Source organism: Monopterus albus, unplaced genomic scaffold (assembly GCF_001952655.1).
Source record: "Monopterus albus unplaced genomic scaffold, M_albus_1.0 scaffold47.1, whole genome shotgun sequence".
Taxonomy (NCBI): domain Eukaryota; kingdom Metazoa; phylum Chordata; class Actinopteri; order Synbranchiformes; family Synbranchidae; genus Monopterus; species Monopterus albus.
The window spans coordinates 1,945,177-1,960,981 of record NW_018127927.1 but is presented as its reverse complement, the minus strand read 5'-3'; the positions used below and the strand labels follow the sequence as shown (position 1 = coordinate 1,960,981).

The following is a 15,805-nucleotide window of genomic DNA, read 5'->3' as shown; positions in this document are numbered from 1 at the left end:
CAGGTAATAAATTGTTCCTGGCTTTATACATAAACACAGCAGTCTGATATCCCACTAAATCAAACAATTTTAACAATTTAGACTGTATGAAAGCTACGTTGGTGTGATCCCTATACCCCATCTTATGCACAATTCTTATCGCTCTTTTTTGTAATATATACAATGGTTGAAGTGAGCTTTTGTATGTATTTCCCCAGTTTTCAACGCCATACTCTAAGTATGGTAAAATCAATGAAGAATACAAAATACGTAGTGCTTTCCCATCCAAAATATATCTAACCCTTGCCAATATCGATATATTCTTTGCTATTTTGTGCTGAACATATCTGATATGAGATTTCCAGGAGAATTTGTCATCAACTATGACACCTAGAAATTTAATTTCATATACTCGTTCTATATTAGCTCCCCCAATTTTCAATTGAAGTTCATTATCTAGTCTACGATTCCCAAATACCATAAATTTAGTTCTATCCAAATTCAGAGATAGTATATTACTATCACACCATTTCTTTATCTTCTCAAGTTCCTGTGAAACCCATCCAGAGAGTTGCTGTAGGTTTTCACCCGATGCCCATATGGTAGTGTCATCAGCAAACAAAACCACTTTCACTAAATCAGAAACCTTGCATATATCATTAATGTATAATATAAATAATTTAGGTCCCAAAACACAACCCTGAGGCACTCCACATACAATATCCAGCTCACTCGATTGGTATTCACCCAACCTCACAAATTGACGATGTCCTGCCAGTGCATCTCTTCAGTAAAAATCACAACAGCTGACAACTTCATCTCTGACCATTTAATCTACTGCACATTTATTATATACATCTGTACTTGTTTTAATTGAAAACAGGCTTTTGTTTTTGTAGACAGGATTTTCTACGGCGTTTTTCTAGTAAAATACAGCCGTGGTGGGCGGTATTGACTAACGGAGATCTACGGTTAAAGTCGTGATTTTATTGAATTCTAGTATTTTTTGGGTGGGCGCTGTCAATGTCGAGTTTAACAGAAGACTTGTATGACGTACAAATAGTTATAGTTTTGTTATATCCTGTTGTCTACACAAGGTGGGATTAAAATTTAAATATTTTCAAATGGAGTTTGGTGCCACTACGCTTATTGCCTGCTACTAATGCGGGCTAATTTCGGCTGTGTAGGTACCACAGGCTCGTGCTTTTTAGCTCTAAATGTATTTTGAGTTTGAAGGGTTCTCTGAAATGTACCTCATGTGATTGAACCAGGTTTTTTAGAGGCAGTTTGATCCACAAAGAGAGCAGGTAAACAGTGAAAACGTTGCTGGCTCTGTTTGTTTTCCGCCAATGAAGCTGCAGCGCTGACACCCTGAATGTATTAGCTCGATAAACAGTTTTTCGGGTTTCTTTAAGCGCCAGGGTGCCACTCTGTGCTTTCACACTCCTTTTACTTGGGTAAGCACTGCTGTCTGTATGCTTACCTTTTGTGTTTTTCTTTCTAAAACTAACAAATAAAGTAAATGTCAGATGCTTCCTCACTATTTTTGACGTGTTACAATAATCTGTCGATTAATCAATAATAAAAGTAAGTGTTAGTTGCAGCCTTAGTTTGTTCACCTGTAGATTTAATGATACAGTACAGATTTGTTTCTGTGCTGCACTCCTGAAAATTGTTTTTAAAGTAAGATTGTGTTGGGTTAAAGTGCCGACTCTCGGCTTCAGTCTGAAGCTTGTGCACATGTTGCTGATTGGTTCATAAAAAAAAACAATACTTTCCCTTCTGTTCATTCTTTTTTAATCAGTTGTTGGACTAAAATTTTAGGATTTGCTGTGTCCACTTCAGTCTTAAATTCCTATCTCTCCCTCCATATTTAACTGAAGTTACTTCCTGTTAGGAAACAGGTGGGAAACAGGGAGGAGAGGAAATGATCCAGCAGTAGAGAAAGGGATGAGAAGTCCCCATTGGCCCAGGCGAACCTTCCTGGAATATTTAGACTTTATCTCACAGGGACCAGCTGTGGATAACAGATTGCACACTATCAGCATATTGACCTGTGTGGTGATAATCGGCTGCACCAACAGAACTGACTCATGATGCACCACGTGCCAGATGCATGAAACCTTGTATAGATTCACAACCGAGGCTGTGTTCATGCTACAGGCCTTAACACTCAGCTCTGGTCTTGTTGTGTTGCTGCTTCCCGTCCATGTGTGTCAGCGCCATGTACCCAGCTCCGATGTAAACACCGCTGAGCTCCTAAACTGTCACAGATGTAATTGAGCCACTTGTGCACAAGAATAACAACCAGGTTGTGTGTGCGATGGTCAAATGGCCGAGTTTCCTCCCAAACTGCTGGGTTACAATATGTTCCTCCCAGTTTGACCTTATTAGAAGCTTCTCTATAAACGTCCACCACATGTGAAACATCCTGGTCTCTCCACTGACCCCATTGCTGTCATCACTCTACTCCATGTTTATTGTTATCGGTCTGTGAGGGACAGACACCAAATGATGACGACAGGCCGTATGTGCAGAGGAGGAGACGTTAAAACGACCACATGGATTCTGATCTGACCACTCTGATGGCGGATGCAAAGTCAGAGGTCTGAGAGGAATCGGGTCTGAGAAGCTTCTTGACTACCTCAGTGACTTCAGCTTGGGTGATGGACGAGTCCACCTCTGAGCCCTCAGCCTCTGCTTCCTCATCGGAAGACATGGCGCCGGGATTGAGGAGATCCTCGAAGTATTCCTTCCACCGTCCGACAATGTCCCCAGTTGAGGTCAACAGCTGCCCACCTCCACTGTAAACAGTTTTGGCAGGGCACTGCTTCCCCCTCCTGAGGCGCCGGACGGTTTGCCAGAATCTCTTTGAGGCCGACCGATAGTCCTTCTCCATGGCCTCACCGAACTCTTCCCAGACCTGAGTTTTTGCCTCCGCAACTGCCTGGGCTGCAGACCGCTTGGCCTGCTGGTACCTGTCAGCTGTCTCAGGAGTCCCACGAGCCAACCAGGCTTGAAAGGACTCCTTCTTCAGCTTGACGGCATCCCTTACTTCCGGTGTCCACCACCGGGTTCGGGGATTGCCACCACGTAAACAGGAAACCACATACAGGAAGTAGACCACGGTTGCATAGCAACGCTCGAGGTGCTTCCTCTAAAACTGTCTAGTGAAAGGTCAGGATGTGTTCTGAGGATGTCACAGATCAAAATCTGCCTGGCGACAAGATCACGAAATGAGGGGTCAGAACGAGGTCAACAAACCAACCAAGGAGCAAGGATGAAGGACAACGCGTATGACGTCAGATCTACCATCCTGACTGTATTATAAATTTTCTATGCAGAGGAAACCCGTGGTTCCGGCTTCCTGCAGCAGCTATGCACTATACTTCTGTGTGATAGGGCTTCAGATAGAGATGGAATCCAGAGCTCTGTATTGCTTTTCTTGAATATTTTTCTTAAATATTGATTGTAATAAATATCTCAAAGGACAGATTTGTCTTTGAGCATTCTTCATAAAAGGACATGCAGGACTGGTTTAGTCCAACAGCATTTACACAATAATAAAATCTAAAGAACAGGAGAGCATAGTGTGGATGCTTACAGCATCCACACAATAAAGGATGACACTGTTAAATGATGGAAACTGTTGTAACCAAACTCCCCACAGACAGTATGAAGTGTTTAGTTCCATAAAATGAGCTACACCGTCATTGTGAGACAGTATAAATGCAGGTAGCTATGTCACATGATCATGAAATAGATTGTGCTATAATTCATTCTGCAACTCTCATAGATCATGTCATCAGCGTTTTTGATGCATATGACTTTGTGGACTGTTGTCACAAGGACATCAAATTATTCATTAATGGCACAGTATAGAAAAAGGACAAAATTACAATAAATGGTACCAATTATAAAGCATAATTTATAAAATAGTAAAGCTATTATAGGGGCATGATCTCAATACAGAAATCATACATTTCAAGTTTTTCCAGACAAAAATAAAAGAATCAAGGCCAGGAGCTTCATCAGCCTTTACCCAGAATCAAACACCAACAAGAAGAAATTAGCCTTCAGATTTAATATTTGATGGCAAGCTGTTCCATAGTTTGGGGCCTGCAATTGGAGACCTCTAAGCTTTAGCCTAGATCTTGGTACTTTCATCAATAACTGGTTAGAAAACCTCAGAGATCTTCCTGGAAGGCAGGGATGTAACAACTCAGTAAGGTAGAGGAGTATTCGACCATTTAAAGCTTTAAAAACTAACCTCAACTTTAAACCAAACCAGAAGCCAGTGAAGTGAGGCAAGAATGGGTGTTACGTGATCAGGTTTAATGCGTTTGTTAGAACATGAGCAGCAGCATTCTGGACCAAATGAAGACATCAAAGTGATGACTGATGAACTCCTGCATACAGCGTGTCAGAGTAATCTAATCGATAACTGATCAAAGCATGATTTACTTTTTCAAAGTCATTAAAAGAGAGGAAAGGCTTCCCATTTTGAAGAATTAATATTATAAAAATTTAAAAGAAAGGATGATTTATTGAGCCATTTATTCTAATTTAAACTGATTCCCCATATTTTTTTTGCAAGTAAAGTTGTAGTACTTGATAGTAAGACGTTAATAGTAAAAGTTACAAACTACACGTATGATATTAACAATTATGAAGTGTCAATACAACAGTGATAAACAGGTCACTTTTTGGAAAGGTTTATGCTGCTAATCTCATTTTTCTTGCAAATTTTCTTAATAGAGTTCAACACCTCTTCTGTCTTTAAAGAGTATATAAGTGGATTGAGCAAATGTGGTATTAGTAATACAGGAGGAAACACAACATTACAGTAAAGAGAAAAACTGCCATTTTGTAATTTAAAGAGGTGTCATTACAGGCCAGATGAAATGTTGGCCCATGATCACAGTAAAAGCTCTGTATCACCACAGATCCATAGAAAGAGAGACGATCAATTAGCCCAACCATGCATGCTATTAGACTCAAAAAGTTATTATTGCTAAGCCTATTGTTTTTGTAAAGTTTCCTCATAGAGTTCAACACCTTTTCTGTCTATAAGCAGTAAATTATGGGACTGAACAAAGGTGATACGGTCCTGATACGGTATGTAACAAAGAGTTTATAATCCTAACATTAGGATGGATGTGGGCCACTACAGTTATGTTGCTTCCCAAGAGTGGTAATAAGAAGAATTAGCTGAGAAGTACAAGTTTTAAAAGCTCTAAGTCATTCCTCTCTTGATGCAGTCCTGCTCATTGCTTTAGCAATGCAAATATATGTCAGTGCTATCACTATAAGAGCAATAAAGAAACGGACAAAAAGTGCCATTATATAATTTAAAGATACAGTACATGGTCCATGTTCACAGTAAAAGCTCAATATCACTAAAGATCCATAGAAGGAGTGGCAATCAGGAAACCCAGCCAAATGTGCCATTACACTCAATAATGCCAAGTATGTCGCATAATACACCACACAATGTTATGTTAAGATCTGGATTTTCATTTTAATTTTAAGGAACACAACATATTATTTGATGCTCGTATCAGTCTAAATATATTTGGTTTATGCATTTTTACAAACAGGCGAATGTGAGGCAGGCAGTGAAAGTTTGGAAGAAATCGTCTTTGCAGGGACCTCTATGGAGACTGGTGTGTGGCCATCAGGCAGTGTCACAGCACACTACAGTTTCAGAGTAGCTGGTGCATAAATATAATTTGTGTTTTTACAAGTTACTGATGTAATACAACTAAAAACCTTTAGATTTTGTGTTACTTATTCATCTACTTTATATTTCATTTGTATTGTGTGGCAGTGATGTGGATGGCAAAGTAAAATTTCATTGTACAGGGAACATGTTTTCGTACTGTTCATATGACAATAAACATTTTGACTTAAAAACCAGTCATCTTGAAAGTTCAGATGCAGAATCAGAAGTCAGTGAAAGTGAACAGTTGGATACAGAGCCCACCACAGCTGTGGGAGATAGGGAGTCGGACTTTGATTTCCAGATATTCTTTTACTGATGAAATCCTACTCAGTGCTATACTATCAATACAATATGAATGCTGATGTTTATAGCTACAGTTAACTTCAGAAGGTGATGATGAGAAGGGAGAGGCAGAATTGAAATATTTCACAAAACCTCTTAAAAGAGCTGGACATGTACAGTACATATAGACTTGACATTTATAAATTATAGCTTTCAAATTAAATGCAATTACTACATTAATCTTAATTTTGTGCAAACAAATAAGGTGAGAAAAAAGTTGGAAGATGAGTTCCATCAATTCATATGTTAGACTAATACAAACTACAAAAATTAGCCGATTGTGTTTTTTTTTAAATTGATGATTAATTTAATAGATTGACTTGTGGCAGTTCTCATTTTAATTTGGAGCTGCTTGACAATCAAATTCCTAGGCTGCTTTTTATAAACAGTCTACCTCTGCTCTGATTTTAGTAGCTAATGCAACTGTTAAATACAACAAATGACAAAATACCAAAACAACCACAATTTCAAGTAAAAATGTAGAAAGATGTTCTTAGCAAACATATTAATACAACAGTAAATGTTTTGATGTCCAACTGATAGGAGACCCCAGGGCAGACCTAGACACGCTGGAGAGATTATGTATCTCGTGGCCTGGAACACCTTAGAATCCTGCCAGAGGAGCTGAAACAAGGCATCGGAAAGAGGAACGTCTGGACTACCTGAACCTGCTGCCACCGTGACCCGACCCCAGAAAAGCAGATGATAATGGACGGATGTTTCAATACAGCAGTGACAGAGGTCACCTTTTTGGACATGGTTACGTTGCAAACCTGATGGGCTTGCAAAGTTTCCTGATAGCATTCAACACCTCTTCTGTCCTTAAAGCATAAATAATAGGATTGAGCAAAGGTGGTATAGTGTGTGTCAAAGTAGAGTTTATGATCCTGGTGTTAGTGCTAATGGAGGAGATCTGAACAATTATGTTTGTGCTCAAGAGTGGTAGGAAAAAAATAGCAACAAGAATCAAGTGAGAAATGCAAGTTTTAAAAGCTTTGACTCGTTCCTTTCCTGATGCAATCCTCCTCAGTGCTATGGCAATGCAAATATATGTCAGTGCTATCAATATAATAGGAAGACAGATAATTATACCTATAGTACTTTTTGATATTATGGAATTTATTGAGTTGTCGTTACAGGCCAGACGATATGTTGGTCCATGATCACAGAAAAAACTTTGTATCACTACAGAACCACAAAAGGAGAGGCGGTCAAGAAGCCCCACAACACATACTCTCAGGCTCAAAAAGAAAACCCACACACACAGCAACATTGCAGCAATCGTTCTTTTAGTCACAATACTGTGGTACCTTAAAGGGAAGCAAATTGCTATAAATCTGTCATATGCCATAATGATAAGTATCCATGACTGCACACTTGAAAATAATAAAACAAAGAACATATAACTTAAACAAGCCTCATAGACAATGTATCTATTGTCAGATAAAAACGTGTCCAAGACTTTTGGTATGAGAGCAGTGCTCCAACACAAATCTATCAAAGCCAGGCTGAACACAATCATGTATTTAGGAGTATGAAGAGTCTTGTCCAGGTAAATCACTAAGAGGAGGAGGCCATTCCCAATAATAGTCATTATATAGACAAAGCACAGGAAGGCATAGAAATACTGAGCATGAGGGACATTGGAAAACCCACTGATATAGAATTTTTCAGGACGAACAAATGTGGCATTGGATAAGGCAGCAGGTTTTTCTTCAGCATTATTCATTATTTCTTTCCCTCAATGTAAAAAGAGAAGGTAACACAATATTAATAAGAGATGACATGCTTGACTGAAGGGAACTGTTGTATAACCAAACTCACCTCAGATAGTATCAAGCGTGCTGTTCTCTGAAGTGACCTGCATTGTCAGACACATGCTATTTATATTTTAACCCTTTCATTAGGGGACAGTAGAAATACAGATACAGGTAGATGTCACATGATCATGAATTAGTGGTATAATTCCAATATGTAATTGTCTTGTAGATTATGTCATTGATCTGTTGATGTAAACAACTTGGATAAAACTGTCAAGTGAAAGAAGTTCACTTTAACTAAATTGGGCAACAGTGGTACTGGTGCAGCTGGTAGAGGAGTCGTCTCCCAACTAGAAGGTTGGAGGTTTGAATCGCAGTGCCTGCAGTCCATATGTCAAAGTGTCCTTGGGCAAGTCATTGAACCCCCAAGTTACCCATGACGGCAGTGCGTACACACGCAGCAGCCCAGGGCCCTCGGCTCCAAACTAAATTTTGTTGTACGCATTACAGTGACAATAAAGAGGATTCTTCTTATTAACAACTGAGCTAACCTGTTTATTTAACCTGAATGTGTCATCCAATAGCACTCCAAGCTGCCTCACCTAAGATTTGGTGTATTGGATCAAAGGGATAACATCAATATTAGGAGCAATTCCTGAGCCCCCAAACATCTCTTACAGACATACAGATACACAAAAAATAGTGATTACTGAAAGAGAGGGTGCGGTAAATGTTACTTATCAATGAGAAACCTGAGCCTGGAATGACACTCACAACACCACTGTGTTCTGGCAGAGATGGAAAAGAGATAGACAAAGCTACTGGTCCACAGCCCTCAGTCACTCCCTGTACTTGTTCTTAATCTAAGTTAGGATCAAAAAGCTCAGTTTGCACAATCACTTTGTAGACAACGGCAGCAGGACTGGAGTGGCACTACTTGAAACTACTGGGTACTCCATCAGTAATATCCAAAATCTGTCCAAAGCACTGTTTTGAATTTTTTTTTATATTTAATTTACAATGATCCCTGGTCTCTGGATGTTACTGACCATGTGACTGATGTTCACAGGCCCACCATGCGTCATGCTCATGCTTAAGACATGATGATCTCATAAGGCCCACAACCCGACACCCCATGTGTCGCAGACTGGTCATATTTCACACACAATGCATGTTTCATTTTTGCAAGGCAGATGAAATCTCCTCTCCCACACCTTATTTAATTCACATATAGACCAGCTAAAACTATAGACCCACTACTCAACTTCAATCACAGAGATCAAAAATTGGTAAGAAAGTTGTTTAATGATCCGAACATAATTTATATCAATTAACATGGAAAACAAAATAGGTTAGGTTAGGTTACTTTATTTATACCCCTAGGTAAATTTGTTTTGCAGTCAGATCAGATCAGATGACATCACATGACATTCACTAAAAACCACAAACATAACACCAACACATACACTGAACGTAATAAAAATACTCAGAACTCCACCATTCGGCACATAAAATAATAAAAAAAGACCTCAATTAAAACAAAAATGTAAAATTATTATATATAATATATTACTGCAGCTTCAGGTCTATAACAGCAACAGGAACAATGCTGTTTTGTACCGTGTCGTTTTACAAATCGGAACTGCAAACCTCCGGCCAGAGGGAAGAAGCAAAAAGTAATAGTGCATGGGATGGGAGTCATCATTTAGAACAGAAGTAGCTTTCCTCTGTACCTGTCTACTGTACAGGGTAGCCATCCTTGGCTGAGACTCCCCTAGCAACCGGCTAGACCACTTAACTACTCGATCTAAGGATTTCCTCTGTCTTAGAAATATCTGACCAAACCATGTGTCAGGTTTGCCTGGTTGCACCTCTTTTCTCACTCCCCTCACTCTGTTTTCTCTCCCTTTACCTGATTACGCTATCCTCTACACCTGCTTGTCACCAGCTGCACCTGATTAGTTTCTCCCTATTTTAGTCCCTGCTCTTCGTTCACTCCCTTGCCAGTTCTTTCTAACATTTCTCAGGCCCGTTTGTTCCCCATCGTTCTTTTGAATCTGTATTTAGTGTTTTGTGTCTCTTCTCTCCAGCTGCTTAGATTACATTCCCTTTTTTTTCATCAGCCGCTCCTTCGGACCACGGACCTCCTCCACTCTGCTCTTCACCACCCCGCAGGTCGATGCACAGTCTACCACTCACCGTATGTACTATTTATGTTTATCTGCAGTTGCACCTAACCCGACCAGTCCAGGAGTGAGTCCCAATGTCCGCCGACCGGTCTTCTGCTCATCGTCTCCATCATTGACTGTGTACACTCCTATGCTCGACACCCGGTTCCATTGTTCCTCTGTTCATTTCTTGTCACTTATACAGCACTGTAAATAAACTACACTGTCTGCACCGAAGTCAGCCACCTGGGTCCGTCTATTTTTGTGACTCGCTCACTGTTGTGTTCGAGCAGTCCTTACACCATGACACCAAAGAAAATGATAAAATAGATTCAATAAAAGCTCAAAACATATTCATTAAGGTTCGGTCAATATGAAAGTGTGCAAGTTTCCTTAAACAGTGTAGTTGCTGACCCTTTTTGCACACCCGTTCACAGTTTTCTTCAAAACTCAATTTATTATCAATGATTGTCCCCAGGTATTTATATGATTGCACAGACTCAATAGTCTGCCCCTTAATTAAAGTAACTCCCTGCCTTTGAGGTTTCCTCCTGAAATCAATAAGCATATCTTTGGTTTTTATTATGTTTAGTTGCAGGTAGGAGTCCTCACACCAGCCTACAAAATCATCAACAACTGAACCGTGGCTATTTTCACCATCTCTAAGAAGACTGACAATAACTGCATCATCAGCATACTTTATGATGGTTCTATTGTCCCATCTACTCTGACACATATTTGTACAGAGAATAAAGAGTAATGGTGACAACACACACCCTTGGGGAGATCCAGTAGAAGAACCCCTTTGGTCAGACAAGATACTGACCCTGACTCTCTTTGTTTTAGTTAAAAAAATCCTAAATCCAACCCGCCAGATTTTTACTCACATTAAATTGTTGTAAGAGCCTATCAATTAAAACGTGAGGCTGAATTGTATTAAAAGCAGAAGAAAAATCCACAAATAAAAGCCTGGCATGCGTCCCACTTCAATCCAAGTGTCTATAGAGCATATTGAACAGAGTAATTGTAGCATCCTCCACTCCTCTGAGGCCTATATGCAAACTGCAAAGGATCCAATACCTGTTCAGTCTGCCTCAGGACCTCCGATCTGACCAGTCTCTCAAAGGTCTTCATTAAGACTGAGGTCAAAGCGACTGGTCTAAAATCATTCATAGTTGTAGGACAGCTGGATTTAAGAACAGGGACAGCAACTGCATCTTTCCAAAGCTTAGGCACATATGGTGTCTGCAAAGAGGACTTAATTCATGTGCACAGAACTTCACTAAGCGCCCACATACATTATCAGGGCTGCAACTTTTATTCACTTTATATTAGGAGCTTATACAAACCAAGCAAACAGGCGGCTTTCCTACCTCTCCTCTCCAGGGCAGCTAACCTCTCCCGCTCTGCTCTCAGAAGCTGTCTTAAAATACAACAGCGTACGTTGTTTGTGCCAGTAGGTTATTACGACAAACTGGCTGAAATCAGGAGAGCGACCCGGAGATGGAGATGCAAACGGGGCAAGAGAGAAGGGCTCCATGCTAGGCTAAACGCTTGCGCTATTGGACTGCTGCTACCCAGCCTCTTTCTAGCTAACTTACAGTCTCTGGAATACAAACTGGACGAACTAAGGGCTAGGATTACAACACAACGGGAAATAAGAGAATGCTGTGCTCTAATTCTCACCGAGACTTGGCTTTCTGACAAAGTCCCAGGGTCCATGATTCAGCTACAGACCCATGCTGAAATGCCGGCCCTATTATCTAGCAAGAGAGCATAGTGCTGTGTTTCTGGCTGCTGTGTACGTTAGCCCAAGAGCTAATCCCTCGGCGGCTCTCAGCAAACTCCACGATGTCATCAGCGTGCTAGAGATGGCTCACCCCGACGCTATATTTATTGCTGCAGGCAACTTTAACCAGTGCAATCTACGGACTGTACTTCCCAAATATTACCAACATGTGAACATTCCCACCCAGGACAAGAACACACTGGATCATGTTTACAGTAACATACATGGTCCATACAGGACTGCACCCCAACCCCACCTTGGAAGATCAGACCACATTTCTTTGTTCTTGTATCCAGCTTACAGAAAAAAACTGAAACAAGCAAACCCTGTCACCAAACAAATTAAACTCTGGACAGCAGAGACTGAATGCACCCTGCAGGACTGTTTTGGCCACATAGACTGGGATGTGTTTACAGCTGCGGCCATCACTGCGGCCAAGAGGCAGTACAGAGAAAAGCTGAATGGCTTCTATTCTACTGCTGACTCCGGACGAATGTGGCAAGGCCTGCAGCACATCACAGACTACAGGACCACCACCAGCATCATCAGCTCCACAGACAGCCTCCTGGATGACCTCAACACCTTCTACACCCACTTTGAGATCTCCAGCCACAGCACATAGAGGAGGCACACACACACCACCCAACCCCCCACCTCCCCTCCATTAACTGTCTCACCAGGCCAGGTATGTACAGTCCTGAGGAAGATCAACCCCCGCAAAGCAGCAGGACCGGACAACATCCCTGGGAAGGCTCTCAGGGCATGTGCCAGTGAGCTGGTTGATGTTCTCATCACCATCTTCAACCTCTCCCTCAGCGAAGAGCATGGTTCCCACCTGCTTTAAGACCACAACCATCGTCCCCCTTCCCAAGAAGAGCAATGCCTGAACAACCCAATTACCCCAATTATTATGAAGTGTTCTGAGACAGTGATGCTGGTCCACATCCAGAGCAGTATACTGAACACCCTTGATCCCCTGCAGCATGCCTACTGGCTCATTAGGGCCACCTCAGACGCTATCATGGCTGCCCTCCACTATTCCCTATTTTGATTTAAACTGAGCATCCATGGAATTTGATATGGCTGCAACTTTTTCCTCTGGGTTCATTATTTGTTTCCCTGATAGAGAAAAAAGGAAATGACAATATATAATAAAGGAAAGGCATTTGACTGATGAGGATTGTTATAACCAAACTCACAGACAGTTTCAAGTGTGTAGCTGCCTAAAGTGAGCTTCACTGTGAGAGCCCTGCTATTTCTATGTTATCCTTTTCATTGTGAGACAGTAAAAATGCAGGTGGCTGTCACATGATCATGAATTACTGATATACAACAGATTGTCATGAATATGCTGATGAAATCAACTCAGTTAACTTTGGCCACCAAGACACTGAATTATTTTTAATAATGTAATACCTCTGTGTTACAGTCTACAGTCTTAATGACCCCAGAAGGTCATAGAGGTCAGTTAACTGTAACTGTTGAATTGTTTTAAGAAAGACATTAGTTCAACCACTACCATTTTTCAACTGCAGTTGAGTATTTGAACAAAATATATTTAAATCTTGCAAATTCTGACCATACTCCCTTGCGAAATTAAGTATTAGGCATAATAAATTAAGCCATTACAGCAAAGTCAGGCAAATCTCCATAGATATAACAGTCAAAAGCCAAGTAGCATGGAATGGCATGAGACTAAGCTGTATATGACTGTATATGAGTAAGCCCACATCAGTCATTTCCGAAACACAAAAAAATACATTCTCTTTGGGCTAAAATATGTATTTCTTTAAGCATCTTTGTTTTGTCAACTTTCAAGACAAGATTTGTTGAACATAAAGCATAGCAAAACTAACCTGAGAGAGAAACATTCCCAATTTTTTTCATCTTCAGTTGACTTCCAAATACAAAACAATGTCAAAAAAGTGGCAGTGTTCAGAATTGGGTGGAATCTTTAGAAAATAATGTTCTTGAGACTCATTACTTTTGCACTGGCTTTCAGTCCATCAAGGTCAAGGAACAACATCTGAAAAACTTCAAAAGTGTATTTAAGTTCCTTGCAGTAGCTAAGGTTGAAAGCATATATTATGCCCATCAGCAAAGCACAGCACCTTGGACTATCCTTTCCCAGCAGGACTTTTGTTCCCTCCACCACAATGGTTGCCATCCAGTGGTCAAATGCATGGGGGGGTAGACCTGGTCACCAATGATAGCAATTTTCATCACTTGCCTTTCAAGGCTGGCTTCAAACTCATCCTTGTAAAGCAAAACAAAACAAAATATTATAACATAGGTTAGTGTGCAACAGATAATGGATTAGATGATTAGTGGTTACGTCTTAGACTGTAACCCCTTCTGAATTCAGATAATCAACTGAGCTATTATTTTATTTTAAGCCTTATCACACGACTAAAGAGCATGTTCAGTGACCAACATACGCTTGTGTGATACTGTCAGAATCACATTACCAACGTTTTACACCCCCTGTAATGTTGTGAAAAATACTGACTTTAAATTGTATTACAATAGTAACTAAAATACAGGCAGACAAAAATAAAAGAAACACTCTGTTTCTACTTCTTTGTTTCCTGTCACAGAAATATCAAACTACAATTTGCCTACAGTGGAAGTACACAGCCATCTATGTGAATGAACAAAAGATTTTTTTATAAATTGTGGCTGTTACTGAAATTAGATAACATTATGTAGCTAGCTAGCGGTCAAATGGTCAAACGAGCAAAACTTGAATGATGCTTTTCCCATCAGCTCTCTTGCTGAGCAGATATCTCAAAGAAACACAATGAAACAAGTGCAAATTCATTACTTTAGTAGAACTATTATATGTAAATTGTTTTTATCGAGGTTGGTTAGCTAACACACAATCTTACCACTGGAACATGTACAGGTATGTTATATGGGTACGAGACAGAACTTGTTATCCTGAAGTCAATGTGGAGAAAAATTAAGTTATCATGCCATCTTTTTTAAGTTAAGACAACTTAAATTTTGTTTTAAACCCATTAACAATGAAATTTGAGTTTAAATTACACGTAAAATTAAGTTGATGTAATTACCAACATTATTATTTGATCACAACTTATGAAAATACAGTTTGCAACTTAGATGGTTCATCTAAATCAATTAATTAGAATTTTCACTGGAGTTCATCAAAATTTTGGAGCAGCAGTGCTACTAGATGTTATATCAACTGGTATATTGGAAAAGTGAAAGCATACAGACGTTAGAACTGTGATGTCTTCTATACACCTAGTTTGGCAAGATTAAAAAACAACGTTGCTCCATACACTGGGGGTCGGGGTCCCCACGTGGGACTAAGAACCGAAAGAACGATTCTGATTGGTTGGGGGCGGGGCTAAGGGGGCGACCTGTCAAATTAATTCTGATGAGAAGTGGTATATTACTTGTGTGTGATGTCGACCCCCCTGCCCACACTCCCGCCTGGTGAGATGCTCGGACCGTTGCTCCCAGACCAAACTTCACCCAGTGGCTCGGGCCGACCAGCGACACCAGTCCCAGCAAACTGGGTAAGTCACCGTATTCTTCATAGACGTTTTCCTGCAGTGCGTAGCTTACTCCGTAAAAGTTTCTAAAACAAGCCGTCATGCAAGGCAGATGGGTCCAGACTCATATTGAAACAGAAAGAATTTTGTTTCCAACATAATGTCTTCAACACAACTGGAGGCGTGTAGATTGATGCTAATCTTGACAAAAATGAAGGTAACTTAGCTGCCTTTCGCCTTTTGCTCTCTAAGGAGAAGCACCTAATTCGTAACTTTTGTCCTCTCTAGCGCGCTCAGGAGTGGCAGGAGGGAGATTCCTGGTTTGTTACTCCATCTTTGGCTTCGTGCGCCATGCGTGCGCCACCAGATTTGCATAGCCAGACCTGTGCGCAACATTAAAGGCCCGGGTTAAAAATGTTTTTGTGACTTACAGTAATTTTAATTGTAACAAATATAGGTTTAATGGAGGCTATTAAGATGGAAAATGAGTGCTCTTTTGTGTCATATTATCACTATTGAAG

At 40.4% G+C, this 15,805-nt stretch overlaps 1 protein-coding gene across 1 annotated transcript; it reads right to left on the bottom strand.

The window, feature by feature from the left end:
• Nucleotides 1–6,806: 6,806 nt before the first annotated feature.
• On the bottom strand, nt 6,807–7,775 carry LOC109960471 (olfactory receptor 1M1-like). The gene has a single exon (XM_020600605.1). It carries the CDS (start codon nt 7,773–7,775, stop codon nt 6,807–6,809), a length of 969 nt encoding a protein of 322 aa, XP_020456261.1.
• Between the last annotated feature and the right edge of the window lie 8,030 nt (nt 7,776–15,805).

Excerpts from the sequence above, each read along its gene's own strand:
- LOC109960471 (XM_020600605.1), bottom strand. The coding sequence starts at position 7,775 with ATGAATAATGCTGAAGAAAAACCTGCTGCCTTATCCAATGCCACATTT.